Source organism: Palaemon carinicauda, chromosome 27, assembly GCF_036898095.1.
Source record: "Palaemon carinicauda isolate YSFRI2023 chromosome 27, ASM3689809v2, whole genome shotgun sequence".
Lineage (NCBI taxonomy): Eukaryota > Metazoa > Arthropoda > Malacostraca > Decapoda > Palaemonidae > Palaemon > Palaemon carinicauda.
The window spans coordinates 11644164-11669264 of NC_090751.1; the positions used below are offsets into that span (position 1 = coordinate 11644164).

At 37.9% G+C, this 25101-nt stretch overlaps 1 protein-coding gene across 7 annotated transcripts in view; it reads left to right on the forward strand.

Moving 5' to 3' along the window:
• Window positions 1-18701, forward strand: part of dlg1 (discs large 1) — a 671410-nt gene extending 652709 nt beyond the window's left edge. For all 7 annotated transcript variants that reach the window (XM_068350732.1, XM_068350731.1, XM_068350733.1 and 4 more), the window contains 4 exons: window positions 3195-3347; window positions 3512-3684; window positions 5560-5669; window positions 13978-18701. In XM_068350732.1, the coding sequence (XP_068206833.1) occupies window positions 3195-3347; window positions 3512-3684; window positions 5560-5669; window positions 13978-14176 (635 nt within the window). In that variant the 3' untranslated portion in view covers window positions 14177-18701. The remainder of the gene's footprint in view (window positions 1-3194; window positions 3348-3511; window positions 3685-5559; window positions 5670-13977) is intronic.
• Window positions 18702-25101: the final 6400 nt, after the last annotated feature.

Below are 25101 nucleotides of genomic sequence, written 5' to 3' on the forward strand. Positions count from 1 at the left end.
TGCTGTTGAGAGATTTTCCAGCAAATTTGCTCTGATTAGGGTATTTCTATTACTACCAGACTCATTAATGGGAGACTATCTTAACCAATCAAGAGACTGGTAGCACATTGAGTGGGCAAATGGTTAGTTCATGTGGGGGGGGGGTGATCTTGTTTCTCTTCAGTTTAAACTTATGAAGTGGAAGGATTGGTTTGCTGGAAAAGCTGTTGTATTAACAGTTGTTCCATTAAGATTTAGGAGGAGGATTGGGGTAGATCTATTACATGAGTAAATTTAACTGCTTGTGGATGTCCCTTTAGATAAACATGGTGGTATTGGTTATTATCTGTCAAGAAAGCATACTTAAAGCTTTCACCCAAACAAATTTACTTATGTTGTCCATCCATCTTTGAGAAAATATTAGAGGGTTACCTTGCTCTGGAATTTTTTTTAGTAAGCTTGTCACAAATCCTTTACCTATGTTTTCCCATGGGGCTGTTCAATAGTCACGGAAATGGGATCTGTTTTGACCACTGCCAGTAGAAGGGCTTCATTTGCAGTTCTTTTCTCAAACTAAAGTGGTTGTTGCTGTTGTGCAGAACTGATAGCCCTCAAGACAAGGGAGAAATTTGACTTTGTATCAGTGTGGGAAAGTCTCGTACGTACTATGTTTTGTGTACAAGTGATTCCATTGTTTTTTTTAATTGATTAAGGGCCATAATCATCATGATTTTTGCAGGTTTTTCCTCCCTTGGGGATTCTCTGAAAAAGTAGTATTAGTTATTTTTTCTGGCACAGTTGTTTATCTGTGCCTTTTAGACTATGAGTTTACCATTAGCCTTCTTTGAGATGTTTGTCTATTTTACAAATTTGTAATTTTATTTCTTATTAGGTTCGTAATTTTTATGTTAAGTATGTATTCCGTTTTTGCACCTTCAAAACATTCATTTTCTTTTATTGGTATCTTTTTTTCCATTGCATAGAGAAGTCCAGTATCATAGATTTTTATTTTATCAACTAATTAGTCATAGGTCTAGCAAATATCTTTCACCTTTGGGTAAGTTGTTGCTAGTATTTGTGGGTTTTTTCCTCTATCAGGACAATCCATTTAGTTGCCAAGGTTCTGTAATGCCTCCACCAAGGACTCTCCTTCCACCATAGCAAGGTTCTTTCCCCATTTGCCTCAAGGTGGTTTAATTTGATTGTAAGTTACAACCTAGCCTTACAGCATTGCGTTTTGCATTCGACCAGTATTTTGGGTTTTATTGTTAATATACCCAGACATCTAAAATTATGTAAATTGTTTGAGACATTGTTGGGCATTTCCCATAAGGATTTTGTATCACACCTGAATAGGGTCAAGACCTTTTTTAGATAGTGTTACACATTTCATAAAAAGAATTTTGAATTCTCTTCATCCTTCAGTATTTTTGACATCTAAATCATTTCTCCTACATCCTCTAAAAAAGTTGTTTCAGCTATCATATATGGAGTAAATTTGCTGCACAGTTTTCTCACTTGTTTTAGTTATTTGTGCATATTTCAGGCTTGATATGAATAATATTAGGGTCACCCTAAATAAGTTCCTTGATTTAGATTGATAAATCCCTGGCAATGTGTTAGTTTAGTTATTGCAAACATTTCATACTTGTGCTCCACCAAACTAGCAAGCAAATTATAGACTTTTTGCATAACACACATGACTCTGGGGTGTTAATTTTATTCCCAAGCAATGGTTTAATGTCATGTAGCTAAGGATATTTTTTCAACTATGTAAATTATTATTGTATATTGTACATTATGTGCAGTATATCCTTGATTTAGCACTCACAATTACCATTCGCTTAGTAACAATCTAACGAAAACACATCCCAAAATTTTGCTAAATAGGAGAGATTTTATCAACTACAATGAGGCATCATATATTTACACAATGTTTGAAGGAGGTGAATGTGATATTTAGCAGGCCCATCTTTGCGGCATTTTACATGTGTTAAAAGTTTTTATAAGTGTTTTATTTCCATTGTCTTTGTCTCTTGGGATTGCCAGCTAGCCAGACTTCGAGGGCTATTTATTAGACCCACAGTATTGTATGTGTAAATTGTAAAGCAGTTTTGATAACGAAAGCAAAGCAAATATGCAGGTGAAATCACAATAAACAAAGGAAATGTGTAGATTGAAATTGCATTATCCCTAGGATTTGCATTATTAGGTCAAGCAGCAGCAAATTCCAAGACTATAGCAGAGTAACGCAAATAACATTCAAAAGCTGTCATTCAAAGATTTCATGTTTATAGTTTGTGTCTCCTGTAATGCATTAATATGAAATTTTGAACTTTGATATTTTATGAACAGTTTATTAACTTGTACACAATGAACATCATATTATATGTGAGGTTTCCACCATTGAGCATTAAAATAGATGCCATTCTGCTATTAGGCCAAAATTTATTAGCTCCATTGAGCATTGAAAAAGGCAATATTATGCAATTAGGTTAAAATGTATTTTTGTTCCGACGCGATATTCAAACCTCGTAATCATTTAATATAGGAATTCGCTTCAGCGCAGCTGAAACGAATTCCTCTATCAAATGATTACGGGTTTGTATAGCTAGGAAAAATACAATTTAGGACAAATAGTCATATTTTTAGAGCAATGTTTGGACATGTCTTATGAATACATTTATTGGGTTTACACATACAGTACATTACTAGTATTTATATTAAGAAATAAATTTTAAACTATCTGAATATGAATTGTTTAATGGTAACTTATAGCTACACAGTATTCATTAGCACCGTAGTTCTAGTAGAGACCAAAAAAACACATTTTATGCTTGAGGAATCATCGTATTAGCATCTTGTGCAAGTATTTGGAAATTAACAAACAAAGAGTTTCTTGGGTTCCCCCCTTGATTTAGTGAAAATAAATTGAACAATCCCTTGGCTGAATCAGTCCACTAAATCGAGGATTTACTGTGCTTAAAAAGTCCTTACCATTAGGACATAACATTTGTAAATTTGATCATTACTACTACTTCATCGTCTTGGTTTTTTCATGATTCCTCTGCAAGTCAAGACTTCACACAAATGGAAGAATCAGGTGACCATTTGTGTTCCTCTGATGTTAAATTAAGTGGAAGTAAATTGCTGTTATATAGTTTGAGTAAGCGCATCACTTTACTAATTAATATGAATCTTTATTTTATTTTTAGGCGGAGATGATTACATCATTTTGAGTTACGAGGCTGTGCAGCAAATTGAGATCTCTTACACAAGACCAGTGGTGCTCCTTGGCCCTCTCAAAGATAGAATCAATGATGACCTCATATCAGAATTCCCTGATAAATTTGGCAGTTGTGTTCCTCGTAAGTTTTGAAACACTCGTGTGCTGTTATGGATTTGTGTTGAGTGTCATGGTACAATACAAAATTTGGTTTCTTTTAATTATAACACGTAAGGTTTCTTGAAATTTTTAGAAATGTTCTGATATATTCTACTTTCTAACATTTTCTCATTCTTATATTTGCAGATACTACCAGACCAAGGCGAGAATATGAGGTTGATGGTAGAGATTATCATTTTGTTGCCTCTAGAGAACAAATGGAAAGAGATATCCAAAATCACTTGTTTATTGAAGCTGGTCAATATAATGACAACCTCTATGGAACATCTGTTGCATCAGTAAAAGAAGTAGCTGAAAAGGTAAGAACGATTTGGGTTACTATGGAATATAATCCTCATTACAGTATAATTGAACAGTAATATTGTAATTGAAAGTCAGGTCCAATTTTTGAAGGATAAATTAAATAAAATAGCTTGGGATATTGTTTTTAAAAAGAATTTGTTTCTGTGCATTTACAAACCTTTCGTTCTTTGAATTAGGGAAATGTTTTCATTGTCCTTGGATGGCCATTACTGTAAATTGTTAACAAGGTAGTTGGTTAATGACAAATAGTGTGAGTGGAAGTTCTGCCCACCCACATATTGCAGAATAGCCCCTTTTGTCTTGGGCCACGGTGGGCTGTTGTTTCTCACATTCATTTGTGGTAAGTGTTGCTTTTTATTATATTTTTTTAAGAACTTTTGCTTATAAGAGGAAGGATGCTGAAAGGTAAGCATATGGTGATATGAATTTTCTCTTATGAGGATACAACATATGAAACCCCCATGATGTTTATCTTTAGCTCCCTCCCCACTAGTGTTGGCTTTGCTTTTCTGATCAGGAGGACAATAAATTCAGCGCAACTCTTCTTCCTTTGTGTTAGATACCTGATTATTTATCTGGCAGGCTCACCTGGTGGCCACAGTATTCCCAGAGGGTGATCCCTGTGTTGCAGGGTCAGTGAGTGTTTTCCCTTGTGAAGCCACCTAGTGTAGTGGTTCATGTTATGGTTGAGGAAGCTCCTGTAGCCTCCTCTTCAGAGAGAGAGCGTAGTTTTTATTAGTGACTCGGACCATGGCTCCTCTATGAAGGAAGAATGTTTGACAGGGTAGTTCACCCTTTCGCTGCCGCCTCTACCAATCTTGGGTGTGGCATCTTCCTCACAACACTGTCGTTAACCAACTACATTGTTAACAAGGTAGTTGTTCCAGCAACACTGAAGATATATCCCTTTTCTAAAGGACTCCAGTTTGTGTTACTAAGAAAATTACTAATGACCTTTGATATTTCTGTTTATGAAAAGTAAAAAAACATTGTTATACATGCTCCTATTCAGCTGGCTTGAGCAATTCTACTCCATTTATTGCCAGAGCCTCTCACTATGCCATTACTATCATGGGCTTTATCTTTAGCTTTCTCTCTCATCTGGTGTAGTTTTTTTTTTTAGCCAATCTGTAATTTTTAATTACATTATAAGGCTCTTTATTAGCATTATAGGGAATATAAGGATCTATTGATCTATAGAACAGGTATGGGAAGTGATGGCCTGACTTTAGATAACTGTACAGTAACTGGATTTCCAAGTGCGATTATGTCTCTTCAATGTAGAGCATTAAGGACAATACTTCTTCCTTATTTTGCCACCAAATCTTTGAAAACAGTTTGCTGTGATTGTATCCCCAGTGAGTGTGAAGGCAGTCCATAATATAAAAACTGTTAAATTGAATAAACAATTGTTAAGTGAAATAAGGTTTGTTCCAACACAGAGACTTACCTCAAAACACTTTCTTAGGAGTTACCTGGAACCTCCTCTCAAAGGTTTTGAATATATTTTTTTCAGGATTTATTCCTAAGACGCATTTAAAAAAATCATGCATAACTATAAAGCTGTTGTACAGTTTAGCTAAAAGGCTTGACTTTACAGTATAACCATTCTAAAAAATAAATTGTCAGTTACAGGTAAAATTTTGTATCTAATATTTATTTTAGGTTTAGATATGGTCTAATTTATCCACCTGGTGCAAATTGGTGAATGTAAAGCAATGGTTTGTTTCCATGAAACCAAGTTTTTTGGTTCAATTATTTATGCCATTTATTTATTTGCCAATGTCTTTTGAAGCTAATTGATAAACAGTTCATCCAAGTCTATTTATTTACAATTTTACATGTTACATTATAAATATTTTATTCTGCAGGGCAAGCATTGTATCTTAGATGTGAGTGGAAATGCAATTAAAAGACTGCAAGTTGCGCAGCTATATCCTGTTGCAATATTTATCAAACCAAAGTCTGCTGAGCAAATCATGTAAGTATAAATTTAACGCCACAGTTTTATTCTTAACCCTTTTACCCCCAAAAGACGTACTGGTATGTTTCACAAAAGCCACCCCTTTACCCCCATGGACGTACCGGTACGTCCTTGCAAAAAAATGCTATAAATTTTTTTTTTTCAATATTAAACTTACCCGATAATCATGTAGCTGTCAACTCCGTTGCCCGACAGAATTCTATGGAGGGATACGCCAGCTATCACAATACTAGAAGGGGGTGTATTTACCAGCGCCACCTGTGGCCAGGTACTCAAGTACTTCTTGTTGACACCTCCTCAATTATTCCTCTGTCGTGCTTCCGGCAAGACGTTCTGGGATACGCTTATGTTCTTGGAGTATTTTCACGACTTTGGTGAAGTATTTCTCTTTGATTTCGGCTGTCGCTTTACTGGAAAACTTCTATATTAGCTTAGTTAGCTTTTGGAATTAATTTGATTAATTTTGGTGACGAGAGAGTATGAACTCTCGTTCACCTTTCAATGGCCGACCCTTCCCTTAGACGGAAGTGTTGGTGTCTAAGAGAGTATAGACTCTCTTTCTTAATTTTGCTTAACAAAAGTTATAGATTTATTTTATATCTCTCCGCCTCTTATAGGCCTCTTAGATTAACTTCCTTTTATTATAAACTCATTAAAATTAATTTTTATATTTGTTTATATTCGACCTTCCTAATAGTAGGCGGTCTTTTACCGAAGTTAATAAACTTTGAGCCCGTCATTTCGGTTTTACCTGTTAACATATTATGCTATTTCCGCCACAGAGTTTGAAAGATTTTCTTTGACAGTCTCGTACTGTTTTCAAAGCTGAACTAACGTTTTGTTTTGTCTCTGCAGTTGTTGACGTTCAGAACGTTCAACTTGCACTCTATCGTTACGATAGAGAAAGAATGTTCACGGTTTCACGTTGCAGTAAGAGTAACCGTGTCTAGCGTTTTGTTCATTCTTTCTTAACTTAATGGTTTTGATCCTAATAAAGGAACTTTTCAGTTTTTTCCTTTAACAATAATATGTTTTAACGATATATATGATTGGGCTCTTCTCTCAGGTTCTAAGTCAAGAGAGAGAGAGAGAGAGAGAGAGAGAGATAGAGACGGAGGGAGAAAGAGGATAAACGTTTCATTCAAGCCTGCCAGGCGTACGAGTAACGTCATTATCGATTTTTGCTCTTCTCCCTAGTCTCTTTAGGGGAAGAAACTAAACGTTTCTAGAGTGATCTAGTGTTTAGTCTCTTTCCAACCACTGATTTATCTTTCATTAGATTTTTCTGTTACATTGTAATTCTGTTTTCGCAATTACTAACTTTGAAAGGATAGAATTGCGTATTTCAGGTACAAACCACTTAAAGTTTCGAGTTCAGTGAAATAAGTGCAAACAGAAATCAAAGTGATAAGTGATTAGTGCGTGAGGGTACTTTTGTGCGCGCCAGTCGTCCTCCCAGTCCGGGACCTCTTGCAAGCTCCCAAGCCCAGGGGAGAAGCAATGTCGAAGGGCATAAGGGTTCAGCAGGCCTTGATCGGCGCACAGAAGTATTCTCGGTGGTTGTGGGCGTGTCTTAACGAGACCGTCACTCCCACCCGCAGACGATTGAGCCCTTATTTTGCTCGTCTGCAGAAGAGATTAGGGGAGAAAATAAAGGCAGAGTAACGCTGGTCTCAGGTCTCAAGACTTCTTAAACGTTAAGTCCAGACCTATGCCAGACGTACGAAGTTAAAGTTCACAACCCGAATGCAGTCATTGTGTTAGCTCTGACTCTCCTAAGTCATCAGTTGATTACACTACGACTAAGAGGAGTAAGGTTCTGCCACAACAGATCTCTGCTGTTAAGGCTTTACCTCAGCAGAACTTAGTGTCTGCCGACCCCAAGTTAACTCTACTGCAGTCCATACAGTCACAACTTTCGGTCTTGATGCGTGAGTGTCGGGCTGAGAGTGTTGCACCGCCTGCACTCCCTCCACCTGTTCTCGCTGCACCTGTGCTCGCCCAGCCTGCACCTGCTCCGCCTGTGCTCGCCCAGCCTGCACCTGCTCCGCCTGGTCGCAGCACCATCTGCCAGGCGTACGATGTTGTGAACTCTACTACAGTCCATGCAAGCACAGCTTTCGGACTTGATGAGTGAGTGTCGGGCTGAGAGTGTTGCTCCTCCGCCTCCGCCTACACTCCCTCCTCCTACACTCGCTCCGCCTGATCACAGTACCATCTGCCAGGCGTACGATGTTGTGGACTCTACTACAGTCCATGCAAGCACAGCTTTCGGACTTGATGAGTGAGTGTCGGGCTGAGAGTGTTGCTCCTCCGCCTCCGCCTACACTCCCTCCTCCTACACTCGCTCCGCCTGATCACAGTACCATCTGCCAGGCGTATGATGTTGTGGACTCTACTACAGTCCATGCAAGCACAGCTTTCGGACTTGATGCGTGAGTGTCGGGCTGAGAGTGTTGCACCTCCTGCACTCCCTCCACCTGTTCTCGCTGCACCTGTGCTCGCCCAGCCTGCACCTGCTCCGCCTGTGCTCGCCCAGCCTGCACCTGCTCCGCCTGGTCGCAGCACCATCTGCCAGGCGTACGATGTTGAACCACTTTCGGAGTTTGCTGTTCACAGTGTTGTTCAGCCTCAGCCTTCTTTAAGGCAACCCTTGCTTTGGGATCAGGAGAGTTACACTCTTCCTCCTCCTCCCCTTGCTGCTCCTCCAGTGGTGCAACTCTCGGTTGGGGTACAACAACCTCTCCCCTCCGTGAGTCTGTCTGCTCAACCAGCGCTGCACCGAGTTCAACCCTCATCTAGGCAAGCTCATCTACACCATGCACTTGCGCCTCAGGAGCCTCAGCTTGCTAGAACTTTACCTTGTTCTGCGCAGCCTCAACCTTCTCATGCTCCACTCATCTCTCAGGAACAGGAACGGACTACTCCGCCTCCGTCCTCCGCTCAGCTGGTGCAATCCTTGGGTGCAACTCTTGCTAGGAGTCAACCTCCTTCACCCTTGCACCTGCCTTCTGCTCCGTCTGTTGTTCAGCCTATGCAGTCTGAACCTCAGGTTTTCCCTCAAGTTGAGGAAACCTCTGTTGTTGTTCCAGCTCGTTCTGACTCTGCTGTTCAGCATACCATGGTTTAAACCCCATGCAAGCATGCATAAAGCACTCTAGCACTGGTCATGGAATTTCTGAGAAATGTTAAACGCCATGCACACGCTCTGCTTTCCTTTCAGCAGGCTCTGCTTACAGCAGGCTCTACTTCCTACATGCTCAGCATTCAGCATGCTCTGCATTCAGCATGCTCTGCATACAACATGCTCTGCATACAGCATGCTCTGCATTCAGCATGCTCTGCATACAGCATACTCTGCATACATCATGCTCTGCATACCTTACCGCATGCTTCTCAACACATCTTGGGTTGTTGCCAACTCACTAGACTGTCAAGCAGTTTCATAACGTTGCCTTCTAGTCTGCTGCTTTGCACCAGTGAACCCTCACTCAGAGAACTTAGCTTTTCTAGGATAAGGTCCCTGTAGATGAGAAAGTTCTTTTCTCCCTCCTTCTGATATTCCCTTGAGGACTCTGTCATTTGGAGGGAGCCTTTAGCTGCATAACCTCTTATGGACTTTTATTTAAGCATAACATGCTTACAGGGAAGGTAATGGTTACACTTCAGCCGCTAATCCCGTCTGTTACCACACCTGCTCCCATAGACCTTGAGCTGTGTTGCATGACATGCAGTCCAAGCTTAGTCCTTGTTAGAGGATTTTTTTTGTTTACGGAGTCAATGTGTCACGGGGAAGACGTTCAACAACCAACAGAAGGGACTTGTTGTGACGCAGTGGGCAACCTCAGCAACCCGTTAAGGAGTTGTCTGTACGACCCAGACAGTCTAGACAGATTCGGGTTGTCACTGTACTTCCTCGCTTGCCCATGATTGACAGTTTACAGACTGTGCAGCAGTATCATGATCTTGTGTCCGGCTCCGTCAGACGACTGGCTTTTAAGAGCTCCCTCAAGTCGTCGCTGTCTGGAGATTTTCAAATGGACTATGGATCTGACCAAGGAACTGGGCCTCCTGGTCAATTTTGAGGAGTCTCAGCTCGTTCCATCCCAGACCATTGTCTCCTTGGGTATGGATCTTCAGAGTCGAGCTTTTCGGAGTCCGTCGGCCCCAAGGATCTTCCAAGCCCTAGAATGCATCCAGAGCATGCTGAGAAGGAACCGATGCTTAGTCAGGCAGTGGATGAGTTTAACAGGGACACTTTCATCGCTGGCCCTGTTCATCGAGTTAGGGAGACTCCACCTCCGCCCCCTTCAGTATCATCTAGCTGCTCACTGGATAAAGGACATGACGCTAGAGACGGGCTCAGTTCCTGTTTCCGAAGAGATGAGGTCTACTCTAACGTGGTGGAAGAACAGCATTCTTCTCAAGGAAGGTCTACCATTGGCTGTTCAGTCCTCCGACCACCGTCTCTTCTCGGACGCATCGGACACGGGCTGGGGTGCGACACTGGACGGACAGGAATGCTCGGGAACATGGAATCAGGAGCAAAGGACACTTCACATCTATTGCAAGGAGTTGTTGGCAGTTCATTTGGCCTTGATAAACTTCAAGTCCCTCCAGCTTAACAAGGTGGTGGAGGTGAACTCCGACTACACCACAGCCTTGGCTTACATCTCCAAGCAGGGAGGGACTCATTCGAGGAACTTGTTCGAGATCGCAAGGGACCTCCTCATTTGGTCAAAAGATCGAAAGCTCACGCTGGTAACGAGGCTCATTCAGGGCGATATGAATGTCATGGCAGATCGCCTCAGCCGGAAGGGTCAGGTCTTCCCCACAGAGTGGACCCTTCACAAGAATGTTTGCAGCAGACTTTGGGCCCTGTGGGATCAGCCAACCATAGATCTATTCGCTACCTCGATGACCAAGAGGCTCCTCTTGTATTGTTCTCCGATTCCAGACCCAGCAGCAGTTCGCGTGGATGCCTTTCTGCTGGATTGGTCCCATCTCAACCTGTATGCATTCCCGCCGTTCAAGATTGTCAACAGGGTACTTCAGAAGTTCGCCTCTCACAAAGGGACACGGCTGACGTTGGTTGCTCCCCTCTGGCCCGCGAGAGAATGGTTCACTGAGGTACTGCAATGGCTGGTCGACGTTCCCAGGACTCTTCCTCCTAGAGTGGACCTTCTGCGTCAACCTCACGTAAAGAAGGTACTCCCAACCTCCACGCTCTTCGTCTGACTGCCTTCAGACTATCGAAAGACTCTCAAGAGCTAGAGGCTTTTCGAAGGAGGCAGCCAGAGCGATTGCCAGAGCAAGGACGACATCCTCTCTCAGAGTCTATCAGTCTTTATGGGAAGTCTTCCGAAGCTGGTGCAAGGCCAATGCAGTTTTCCTCAACCAGTACCAATGTAACCCAGATTGCTGACTTCCTGTTACATCTAAGGAACGTAAGCTCCCTATCAGCTCCTACGATCAAGGGTTACAGAAGTTTGTTGGCAGCGGTTTTCCGCCACAGAGGCTTGGATCTTTCCTCCAACAAAGATCTACAGGACCTCCTTAGGTCTTTTGAGACCTCAAAGGAACGTCGGTTGTCCACTCCAGGCTGGAATCTAGACGTGGTCCTAAGGTTCCTAATGTCATCAGGATTTGAACCGCTCCAATCAGCCTCTTTTAAGGACCTCACATTAAAAAACTCTTTTCCTCGTGTGCTTAGCAACAGGTAAAAGAGTAAGTGAGATCCACGCCTTCAGCAGGAACATAGGTTTCACATCTGAAACGGCTACATGTTCCTTACAGCTCGGTTTTTTGGCTAAAAACGAGCTTCCTTCCCGTCCTTGGCCTAAGTCGTTCGAGATCCCAAGCCTGTCCAACATGGTGGGGAACGAACTGGAGAGAGTACTTTGCCCAGTTAGAGCTCTTAAGTACTATCTAAAGGTCAAAACCATTACGAGGACAATCAGAAGCCTTATGGTGTGCTTTCAAGAAGCCTTCTCTACCAATGTCTAAGAACTCAGTTTCTTACTACATCAGGCTTCTGATTAGAGAAGCAAATTCTCATCTGAAGGAAGAAGACCTTGCTTTGCTGAAGGTAAGGACACATGAAGTGAGAGCTGTGGCTACTTCAGTGGCCTTCAAACAGAACCGTTCTCTGCAGAGTGTTATGGATGCAACCTATTGGAGAAACAAGTCAGTGTTCGCATCATTCTATCTCAAAGATGTCCAGTCTCTTTACGAGTACTGCTACACCCTGGGTCTATTCGTAGCAACGAATGCAGTAGTAGGCGAGGGCTCAGCCACTACATTCCCATAATCCCATAACTTTTTAACCTTTCTCTTGAATACTTTTTATGGGTTGTACGGTCGGCTAAGAAGCCTTCCACATCCTTGTTGATTTGGCGGGTGGTCAATTCTTTCTTGAGAAGCGCCAAGGTTAAAGGTTGTGATGAGGTCCTTTAGTATGGGTTGCAGCCCGGTATACTTTAGCACCTTTGAGTTGATTCAGCCTCCCAAGAGGAACGCTGCGCTCAGTAAGGAAGACGATCTTATTAAAGGCAGAGTAACGGTTCAAGTCGACTTCCTTACCAGGTACTTATTATTTCATTGTTATTGTGGATAACTGATTATATGAAATATGGGATACTTAGCTATCCTTTAATCTTGTACACTGGTTTTCACCCACCCCCCTGGGTGTGAATCAGCTACATGATTATCGGGTAAGTTTAATATTGAAAAATGTTATTTTTATTAATAAAATAAATTTTTGAATATACTTACCCGATAATCATGATTTAATCGACCCTCCCTTCCTCCCCATAGAGAACCAGTGGACCGAGGAATAATTGAGGAGGTGTCAACAAGAAGTACTTGAGTACCTGGCCACAGGTGGCGCTGGTAAATACACCCCCTTCTAGTATTGTGATAGCTGGCGTATCCCTCCATAGAATTCTGTCGGGCAACGGAGTTGACAGCTACATGATTATCGGGTAAGTATATTCAAAAATTTATTTTATTAATAAAAATAACATTTTTTTCATATTTTTGATAATTGTTTGAGAAAATTCAGGCATTTTCCAAGAGAATGAGACCAACCTGATCTCTCTATGACAAAAATTAAGGTTGTTAGAGTTATTTGAAAAAATATACTGCAAAATGTGATGGGAAAAAAATAACCCCCTGGGGGTTAAGGGTTGGAAATTTCCAAATAGCCTGGGGGTAAAAGGGTTAAAATATTATGATAAAGAGGACAGAACTAAACATGTCTACACTCCATAGAACTGCATGTAGGTGAAGAGTTCCTAGATTAGCTCTTATTTCAGATAGGACAGGTATCTATGTACCACAGTCATTGGATCTTTAGCTCCGACCTGCCCCAAAAAATCTAAAATGCTTAATATGTGAAACCAGAGACCAAACTTGATATTTTAGTTATTTTATTCTTTGTAGTTACAGTTTTTCCTAAATATTTTTAGAAATCGTTTCACATTTTTATCAAGATTTATAGATATAAAGATATGTAATATGTTTAGGTGATCATATTTTATTAATCAGAAATTTTCTTAAATTATTAGAAATCTATCATGTATTTTTATAGTAAAAAATATTCACATTTGCTTATTGTCTCAATGAATTTCACAAATAAAGTGACTTTGGGAAAGAATGAAAAATCAGGAATTTTATGAAATACTGTACAGTACACTTTAGAAAGGATTTAATTCCTTATGCAGCATTAGTTGAATCAGTAGAACTTCAAAAGTTCAAAGTTGGAGCAAATGTTTTTATGTTGACCAGGCTGACATGAGTCTTTTTATAGTTTATATATGACACATCAATTTTTGACATTGTTAATAGTTTATGTAGGACATACCTATTTTGACGCTGCTACTGTTTTTAGAATGATATATTGTTAATTTATTCTCATCATTTATTTATTTCCTTATTTCCTTTCCTCTCTGGGCTATTTTTCCCTGTTGGAGCCCTTGGGCTTATAGCATCTTGCTTTTCCAACTAGGGTTGTAGCTTGGCTAGTAATAATAATAATAGTAATATGATGTAATGCATAGTTTGTACAATAATTTTGTACTTACAACTTTTACCAGATATAATGTTGCACATTCATTATTATGGAGGAGAATTGAAAGTGATTGAAGAATAAACAAGTTTGTTTTAAAATAGCGACTAAGCTATGGAAATTTGATAATACATTTTTTGCCGCATCAAATCTTATAAGCGTAATAGTGCCTTTACCTGCAATTTAAGATATTCAAGAAGAATCTTTCAGATAATATATGTTTGTTTTAATTTACAGGGAATGGAACAAAAGGATGACAGAAGAACAGGCTCGCAAGACATTTGAACGGGCATTAAAAGTGGAGGGTGATTTTGGGGAGTGTTTTACTGCTATTGTGGCTGGTGACACCCCAGAAGAGGTATATGCTAGAGTAAAGGATCTGATTCATCAACATGCTGGCCCCAAAATTTGGGTTATGTGTAAAGAAAAACTATAAGATTGGGAGTACCCCTTATGGGACTATTTACACATTGAGTCTCCTGTTGCGTTACGACTTTGAAATTTGTTGAATATTTATGTCTTGTGTATGGACTACTACTGATGCAAAATACTTGCCAGTACATCTAAACGACTTGGATCGTTTCCAAGTTTATCATATCTACCATAGTTGAATAAATAGAAGACAAGTATAGCTTCAATATGGCTGGGAATATTCTCATGTTTAGAATGGAAGTTTCTTCCCAGTTGCCTATTTAAACTCAGTGAACTTGTTTAATTTTGGAGATTGAGATATTGCATCTCATAGGTTGAAAATGCTGAAAATTTTTGAATATATTCTATTGTAACAATTTTAATGCCTTTTATGCAGCATATGAGGTTGAGATTGACTTAAGATTGCTGACTGTTATATTCAGCTGCCATTCCTGGACTACCTAGCCTCATTGCTCATCCATAGTTTATTGAGAGTTATATTATAAAGTTCATCTGACTCAGGAGTGATATCATCAGATAAGCGCATTCAGTTTTATTGACTGAATTTATAGGTACAAGGGTCTGTATATGTGAAATATATGTAAATATATTAGATATGCAATGCATGGGATGTATGTTAATAGTCAGTGTAATGTTTGTTGCTGTTTTATAGATTTTTTAAGGATAATTTACTCTCACCATTCAAAAAGAATTACGTTTATGGTTCTGGAAAATCTTAAAATTACTAGATAGAATTCTTTCATATGACTACACTTCAGTCAGAAGCATTAATGTCAGGGTGTTGAGGACATCCTTTTATTCATTTAACTTGTAGTCATCATCGTAAAAAGCTTTGTTGTAAATTTTATATTTGTGACTTAGCATTGCATCTCTAATATGGTGAAATGGGGGTCAGTTGATGCTGAACATTTTTATATTCTTATTGCAATGACAAATTGACAATATTCTTAGATTGATAATGACCACAAGTAGTTGATGTAAACTTGATTTGTTATGTATATGAATTTAGTTACCAGCCTTGCCTCAAGATAATGATAGTGGATGGGTTATTTCAAGTTAAGATACAAAAGTTGCATATGAAGATAAGTTTTGATGGTGCATTAACTGTGACTTAATTCCCGGACTCTGCAGCAAGTGTCCTCCTTAATTCTTGTTTGAAAGCTGAACCTCCTAAGCTAATGCAGAGCCCAGTAAAGAAACCAAAGCCGTATAAACTGACAAATCTAGCTGTTTTTTAATTAAACAGCTCAAACCAACAAGGTTCTGTTCCCTCAGTTCCCATTGAGGGGAAGATGGGCCTTAAAAAGATAACTAATGTTAGGCTGAAAATAGCTGAGCTGTAATCTCATACCTTGTTTAGAACTAGTGCTTTAGGTTGTCTTGAAATAGTATGAAGGCTCCAGTTCTTTTACCATAGTTGATTGGTAAGTAATAAAAGAGGGAAATCTCTGTGGTATTAAAAGAGCTTTTGGGCCTAAGTATTATTTTATAGACATGTACTTAGTCTTTATCTCTACAGTCCTTCCCTGGTTGTTTATACAAGAATCACCAAGTGATTTGCTTGGAGGGTTAACCAGTGTCAAGAGTTCTCAATAAGGTTCTCTTCAAGGAGAAAGATGAGCATTAGAGTGAGCTTTATAGGGAACTTTTCAAACTGGCAAACAACCATTAACTATTGTACCACTAAATGATGTATGTGTTCATGAATTTATTTCTGTTGAAGTGAGGAATGTCTGGTCAATTTTGTTAAGAGATGTTTATCGTATTATAGTGCAGTACGGACAAACGTTGATAGGTTTTTAAGGTTACATCCTTGTTGAATGATGACCGTCTGATTATGCCAGGATGAAGTGCAGAGGGTTTTTGAGGGAGGTGTAGAATTTCTTTGTGATCACAGCAGTGAAATGGAACTACTGCAGCCAGTGAGATCAAAAAGTCCTTTTCACAAATAGAACATTTTCTACATGCTTGTATGGTTGTACCCTGGTATGTGATTTCCTCTTTTAACTTTTTTTTCTCAAGTTGTTTCTTGTATCAGAAGTAATTATTTTTGTTTTAAGAAATTGTCTTGAGTATTATGCTTCCAAATCTTGTTTGTGTCAAACTTCATGAAAGTTTTATAATGCTCATGCTTCACATCATATACGTTTGTACATATTCCCCAAGAACTGAAAAGCATTACGTACTCTACTCTGGAAGAATTTATGGTTATCCTTGACTTGAAAAAGGGCAAAACAGGAATTGCATTGTTCAACAAGAAGACTGGGCATTATAGTTAACCCATTTTGTTGGCACTGAGAATTTCTCCTTGATTGCTGTCTTGATTTTCAACAGAGTGTAACGTGCTGAATCCTAGAAAGAGCGGTTATCATGTTGTTACAAGTGAATTTTAAACACATTGTTAAATATTTTTGTCAATGACCTATTTATCTGATTCCCTCTGAGCTGAAATATACACTTGTTTTAGTCATGGTGCCATGGTTTTTATTTCTTTGTTTTCTTTTATTTTAATTGTAGATGTTCATTGTGTGTATGATAAGTTGATGTAAATATGTAGGTTACCGTATGACGATGTCGTGGGAGCTTGAGGTACTAGGTTTTTGAATGTTTAATATGAATTTTTCAAAGCACCAGATGTGCATGTGTACAGTTATTAATTTATTTTATGTTATTTTGCTTCATAAGGTAGAAATTACACAACTATTTTGTATAGGATACATCTAGTGACATTATTTATGATACATTTTATAAGAGTACCTTTTTTATTTTATATACACATATATTTGTGTATGTATGATCTTATATATACATTTATATATGTATATTTTATAGCAAAATATGTATAGATAGTTAGGTAGAAAGATAGATAGAGGGAAGGCTACAATCCTTATGTGCCTTCTAGTTATATGGTATGTCAAGAATCTTTTTTTAAGTTTATAGCAAAAGCTCTATGAAGCGGCTTTAAAACTTTTAAAATTTATTGTCTCAGACAAGGGATTAATTTAGATAACGGGGATAATTGATACCTTTTTAACAATTTTAACCTTTACTAGATATTTAATGTCTTAAATATCCTCATGATTGTTACAATTATTAAATTCCTTGTTTAATTTGTCATTTGGTTATCATGACTGCTTTTCTCTGTAGGGGTATATTGATGAGAATTAGCATTTTAAATGGTCAAAAGAAATTTGGGAAACCAAGATAATGTATAGCTATGAAATCCCCGAAAAGTTAAAAGGTGAGAAATTAACACTGCACATTATATGTTAGAGAGAGATATTCTAGATTACGGTGTATGTAACCAAGAATTGGAATGGTCAACCTCAATGACCTAATCAAGATATAGCAGCCCCTCTGTCCCCATTTCAATGTAAAGGCAAATTTGAATATTCTTTGGGTTTCTGAGGTTGGTTTTAGACCATAAAGAGCAGGGAATTGTGCTCAATACTTGACTGTCGAGCTACTGGAGTTCAAGGAGCAAAATGTTGATAACCCCCATATCAGGTCAGATTGCTACTTTAGTGTTAAAATCAATTTGTTTTATGTGTAGCAAATTTATTGCTATGAATGTATTGCAGGGGGCCAAGGAAAGTGCTTTATCATACTTGCCATGAGAAAGATGTTTTAACATCCATAATAAGGAATTCTGCATTGTTTGCATTCATGAATTTGCAAGGTTCATTACTAAAGAACTTTCATCTTTGTGCAGTGTTGTGCTTGCATTTGCTATCTCACAGCATACCTTTACATTATATCTGGTTCATGGGTATATACTATTGCATAAGCATGATGGAAGCAACCCTCACTACTACTACTATTCATTGGGTGTGATGAAAGATTCAGTAACTCATTTTGACCTCTTTGGACTTGATGTTGAGGTATGTAACATTTACACCACATACTTTGTTTCCAAAACCCGACTGAAGAAAGGATTATTTTAATGCTAGGTTGACCTGGGGTGTGGGTTTGGTTGCTATTACAAGTTTTCGTTATAGGTGTTATGAAATTATATGCCTTTTTCATTATATAAGGGATGGGCAAAAGTACTTGGCATTTCCATTTAACCATATTTAGTGTTATAGCAGGATGTAGAAGCCATGTTTCACCATGGTGTTATCCAACCTTGATCAGACAATAACCAGGCAGAGTTTGAGGCTTGAGCAAGATTATGTTGATTATGTGTATAAGGCCATGGTAGATCGTTTAGCTTATGATTAAAAATATCAACACTGCAGTGATAAGAAATATAAATGTAAATTTTATTAGCTTTAGCTGTTAAGGATAAGTATATTTGCTCAACTCCTAATCTGCCACTGGTGTCAGTGATAATTCCGATTATTTTTTATTAAACTTCCTCTAGTTCTCTATGGCGCCATGGCTATAACTCACTCACTCTGTCTCTCCAGCATCACAACATCCCTGTTTTTTGCAGCTTCAGTGGTTTGCCAAGTGCATCCTCTGAGAACCTTTCCCCACTTCCTGCTCCATTCCCCCGTATTGTAAATACAACATTATCTCAAAGAGTACTTTGTGTTTCATTTACTTTCCTCTACCATGTAAGGATGCCTTTTAATTTTTCAAATTATTTATTTTCAGCTAGGCTGCTTATAACCTGCAGGGAAACATATTTCAGGTTTTTTTTTTCTCTCTTTGTCAGGTATGAATTGAAAATGGATGGACTGACCAAAAAGGGACCAAATATTTGTAACAAAGGAAAAGTGTTATGCAAGGCTCAAACACTGTAGAATGAAAACTATTGAAAAAGTAAGGTGAGAATGAAAGAGACTAACTACTGCACTGGCTGCCACCACAAAGTCATTACAGGAGAGAGATCCTTGAAGTCTGAGGAATAGTGAATGGATTTTTTTTTGAAAACCAATAGATTTCCTGGCAGTTGTTGAAGTACCCAGAGGAGAAACCTTAAAAAATCATTGGTATTTAAAAAAGACAAGAACTTGAACCAGAAGTTAAATTAAACAAGGACCATACTGTCCAGTCTGCCTTGATCATATGGGTTAAGATCTTTTGCACACAAGTTACACTATATGCTCATGGCAGTTTCTTTTCCCAGGGGAGTATATGGTTTCAAACATTTACATGGTGTCTGTAGGCTTGTAGCTATCACAGCGAGGATGCCTGCCCTGCCATATTCCAGCTGGTTTTCATATCTGAATATTAGCCTGCTAGCATTTGATGAATAGTGTCGTGACTCCAGGATTTATAAAAAAATTAAATAGATTGTGAAGAGATTAATTGTACTTTACAACTTTAATTATTTGCATGTATGAGGGGTAGTGCAAGCGTGTGTGGTGAAATTTCTATGCATAAAAGTCTGTGTTAAGAGTTTTTCTTCATGTGAAGTTTCACTTTGCGTGTTGTAACAACACAGAATGTCTCCATACCATTGCCAGTACTAGTAGTTCTTCGGAAGAAGTATGCTACGACTGCTTAAGCAAAAACAAGTGTGTTCTTTGGCTGTCAAGAGGACCTGTATATAAACCAAAGACAGATCAGCATATCTACCCAGGAGATTACGACTAAAGTTGCGTACCGTATTTATTTGAAAGATCTCAAGGATGACTGGATCACTTGATAAGAGGGATTTAAAAGGATATCTGATGTTAGATTATTTCATCGTCCAGGAAAGCTGAATATTCAGACGAGGCTGCCAAGATGCTGTTATATATAGGTCAAGCCTGAAAATTCAGACAAGGCTGTCGAGATTCTATGTATAGGTCAAACAAGTCCTGAACCTTAGAAAACAAGAATCATCTGGAAGATGTCCAAGAAGACTTATCTCCCAGGAACATATTACTTTCCTGGGGCAAAATGTGCTTTTAAGGACTCTGTCATTCTTGAGCTGCTTCCCAAAGGCTGAAGAAAGATTTGATAATGTGATTGGATTTATTTTTCAAGAGAATCCATGATCACAAATATATGACAAAACGCCAGCTTCAATTAATCTAGCAGTCAGATTAGAAAGCATGGATATTTTGCCACATTTAAGCACTGCTCCCTGTGTAATAGCATTCAAAACAGGATACACTTCCTTGAGTATAATTCTCATAGTTATCCTGAGGCCATAGATAATGAATATACCGTAAATTTATTAGGGATAATATTAAGACCTCACTCATAACTATAGAAGATAGCAGTGCCAGTGCATGCTCATTATGAAATATTACTGTCAGGTAAGCACATCCCAATTTATGAGGAGCAGTAGAATGTATGGCATTCACCTAATATCTCAAGCACATCCCAATTTATGAGGAGCAGTAGAATGTATGGCATTCACCTAATATCTCTTATTGATTTTATGGTTAAGTAATATTTGCCCCTCTTATAAGCCTTTTAAATTTTTCATTCTAGGTTCTAATTAATTTGAATTATATATTTCTTCAACTTTGCAAATGTGTGTGAATGCTTTTTATTTTCAATTGGGAAAATATGCATATTTTGAAAGTTGTATAGGAGAAGATATGGTCTAAATGCCTCAGCTACAGCGTGGTTGTTCTTATGTCGAGAGCCTCCTTAAGGATGATTTTAGGTGGAAGAAGTGAATATTGCTCGAGTTATGCCAAACCTTTGGTCAAGGAGTTGATGGTAATTGAGTTGAATATGAAGACTTCAGAGGAAAACAGGTGCTGAATCTCACTTCCTATCTTCTAACTTGCTGTCCAACCCCTAAGCATATATCTAGTAGCTTAGCTGCGGGGATTTACCCCCTGGTTGAAACGCAGCACTAAATGGCCTCTCTGGCTCGAAAGGCCAAATTCTTTAAATCAAGTCTAACCTAAGGTCATTACGGCATCTTTGCTCACCTTTAACTACATGGAGGACGATATTTGTGAAACTTTTTGGAGTGGCATTACTGTACCTATTGTCAGTGCTGTCCATAAGCTATATGGTAAGGTACTAGAGAACAAGAATGACTTCCCTGCAGGTGGCTTTTATTGTTACTAAGAACCTTGTCCTATGGAGCATCCATTTTGGTCTATTTCTTCCTATGCTTCACCTCCCAACTCTCCCAGACCTTTGTCCTTCTTGAGGAACCAATCATTGTGATTGTTAAGATACCATCCTTTCTATATTGTTATCCAAAGGAAGGGTCTTTCCCCTCTCCCATTAACCATGAAAATCTTCGCTCTTGTCACCAGATTTGAGAGTTCTCAACAGTGTAGGCTAAGTGTGGCTTCGTCAAACCATAAGGGAAGAAAAACTATTTGAAAAGTGTCCTTGGACTGGGCACAGATTGTTCCAAGTACCGAATGTGTTTATTTTTTAGAATATTCCATATATTTTTTTTTTAGTGTTATCTTGCATGGTTTTTTTTTTTTTTTTTTTTTTTCAGTGAATTCAATCCTTTTTAGATTAAGAATCATTGTGTAGGGTCATAGGATGTGTTGATTACAGTCACATCAAACATGCAGTAGTCTTAGTTTTATCTAGTACTGTATACAAAAAGCTTAATTTCTCTTAGCTCAGGTGAAATTGTTCTTTTGTATAAAAATTAGAGTAGTACAGGATACTGTAAGAATTTAAGGGTAAAAAATTAACAATACTATATGCCATAAAGTCAATATAAATTTTTCATCAATAAATGAAGATGGTGCAATTGCTGGGAAAGGAATAGCCGTTGGGTTTGGAAATGGAGGTTGTATAAGTCAAGTTTATTTTTAAGGTAGAAAAAGAAGTGTAGGGTACACCAAGGATCTAGTAAAACTTGGATAATCCTTAGTCATTAAAAAGAACCTCTAATGCAGTGGTAGTTCCGTTGGTCCCCCAGGGTTACGAAAGGGTCTGTAGCAACTTTGACTTTCAACTCCAACTACTTTTCGATCTTTTACTTGCCTCGGTTACTACTATTAATCTGTCTTCTTGGACGAATCCTTTTAGCTTCTATTTCATAGGGCAACTGTAGACCACAGATGCATGGCTGTACTAATTCCTTTTCAGTATTATTATATATAGAGTGATTTTGTTTAAATGTCAATGATAAAAGGGCAAGTTATCTCTATGGTTGTTCCATATTTATGGATGTATCCTTGGGAAAACAAAGATCATTACATGTACTGTAGGTGTCAAGCAGAAATAAATTGGTTTTAGAGGAATGTCAGATTTTTGCATACCTTATACTGTATTACTTATTTAGGATAACAAAGAGTAACTGCTGAAAATCTTGTTAAGTTTTTATAAATAGGATAGGATTGAAAGAAAATTTAAGCGATGCTATGGTTATAGAGTAATATGAAACCATATACTGAAATTATATATACTTTGTACGTCTATTTCATGTAGAGCAGTTGTTTCAACATCACAAATCAGTGAAGTAAAGATATGATAACTGGGGTCTAAAACAGACAATGAGAAAAAGGGTAGTACTTGTTGAAGTTTTCGTTCTGGTGGGTAATTGGTTGTGTGGCTGCAGATATGTGTGTTTCTATTTGTAGTTTATAATATTTAATGCTAAGCACAGATAAGTTAGTTTTCATGTATTCGCTTCAATGAATGATTGAGGGTGTTATTTTTTCACTATTTGCTACAGTGTATTAATGATAAATACTATATACATCTGGAACACAGGGCCAATGGATAACACTTGATCATACACTATAACTTCTCCCAATAAGAAATATCCTGGTTCACTGTAGGACAATAGGCAGTATTAGGGTCTTACCAGCATCCCTTAGCTGCAGTCCAACTTTTTTTAACTTGAATCTTGCATACTGCAGTAGAGGGGAGTGTTGGTTTTTCATAATGGCTCCAGTGTGCTGAATGGCCTCCAGGACACATGGTTCAAATTCCCTACATGCATTCTGGTATATACTGTATTAACAATTTAACTTGCTAATTGTCCTTATCAGCCCATTTTTTGTCATTTTTTTTTTGTCTGAAGATAATAAGGGAGAATTGAATTTGGAGATAAAAGTAATAGTGTAGTAGCAAAATTGAATATCTGATGATAACTTTTTATGTCTTATTTAAAACAATTCAGAACAAGTATAGTATCTAATGACAGCTTAATCAGATAAATATAACCGTGTTACAAATAGTGAGATGTTTCTTTATATTTTGAGGTGAAGATGATGATGTTCTGCACGTAAATATAATATTACAAATAGGACTGATAAATTTGAAATGGAAAGGATGAGGAAAATTCATAATTTTTATTAGATTCAGACAGCTTTCTAATGGCTCGGACTCTTGCTCCTAAAACGTTTAAAAGTCACTCATGAATGGCATAGACAAGGGACAGTGACAATGCTCTAGCTAGCAGGACAATGCCCTAGAGACTGACTATATAACCAGTGCCAACGCCCCCTTGCCACCCAAGCTAGGGCCAGGCAATGGCTGCTGATGACTCAGCATGTAGACTTATAGGCTCACCCATCCTTAGCTCACAAGGATGGTAAGGTTGAACACACTACTAGAAACTATCTAGCTTGAATGTGGCTGAAAGGCCAGTTCAGGAAATCGCCAAGCAGGGATGATTCTAAAAGGCCAACAAAATACTAAGTTTCTGTCAAAGTCTTATTTAAAAGGAAACGTTTCAAGATAATAGTTTTCGTGATTAGGAAATTAACCATAGTGTAATTGTTGAAAAGATTGTCATTCTATTCTCTGTGCTACCAGGTTCAATATTGAAGGGAAGGATCTTCAGGTGATTAATTTTCCTATTCTCATCACAAATCGTGACAGATATTTGCTAATAAACCGAACTTGAATGTGATGTTTATTAACTGAAGTTTTGACAGATTTTTAGTGGCTTAATGATATACGCGAGTATTCGTGCACTCTTCTTATATGAATGGTCACACTGCGAATCACTCATAGTGTGTACATGCATAGATAATTGTGTGTGTGTATATATATATATATATATATATATATATATATATATATATATATATATATATATATATATATATATATATATATATATATATATATATATATATATATATATATATATATATATGTGTGTGTGTGTGTGTATATGTATGTATGTGTGTGTGTGCTTTCAGTACATTGTTAATTTTTTCTCATCGTTTATTTATTTCCTTATTTCCGTTCCTCACTGGGCTATTTTCCCTATTGGAGCCCTTGGGTTTATAGCATCTTGCTTTTCCAACTAGGGTTGCAGCTTGGCTAATAATAATAATAATAATAATAATAATAATAATAATAATAATAATAATAATAATAATAATAATAATAATATAGGCCTACAGTTTTCATTTACGTGAATACTGGCAATGCAAATATATAAACATGCTATTGTTGTCCAGTTATTCATACGTCTCTTGGTATAGAAACCATTTTGAAGACCATACATCAATGTCTATAATCAGGGTTGCTAGGTTTTCTAAGTGAGAAAATGCCAACCGCAGCTATAAAAGGCCAAAAGTATAGCATTTAAGGCCACTTTTTTTTTTTTTTGGGGGGGGGGGGTTATTGCTAAAGGCCAACCAATTTCAAATTTGAAGTTTTTATCATTAAAAAGGCCAACCTGGCAACCCTGTCTATAATTAGTGGGATAAAACGAATAATAACGTTTACGCTATTATTGCGGTCCATATTTCATGCACCAACCAGATGGGGATCAAACAAAGTCTGGGATCAAGCTTCAAACGCTTTATTTACGTCTTTTCATAACCTTGACATAAATGTATTAATGTATAACGTACTTTATTTTTTATCTCATACCAAAAGAGATTTTGACGCTTAAGATTTGAAAATATTCATAAGATTTATTGAATTAAAACGTTTTTTTCTGATCATAGAAATTAGTAAGACTAAAGGATCCTTGATTTGGTGACGTCAGTGTATGTCACAGCAGTGTTGCCACATATGGAGATTTATCCCCAAATTTTGGAAGTTATCCTAAATTTGGGGATTTTGGGTATCTGATGGGGATATTCTGTA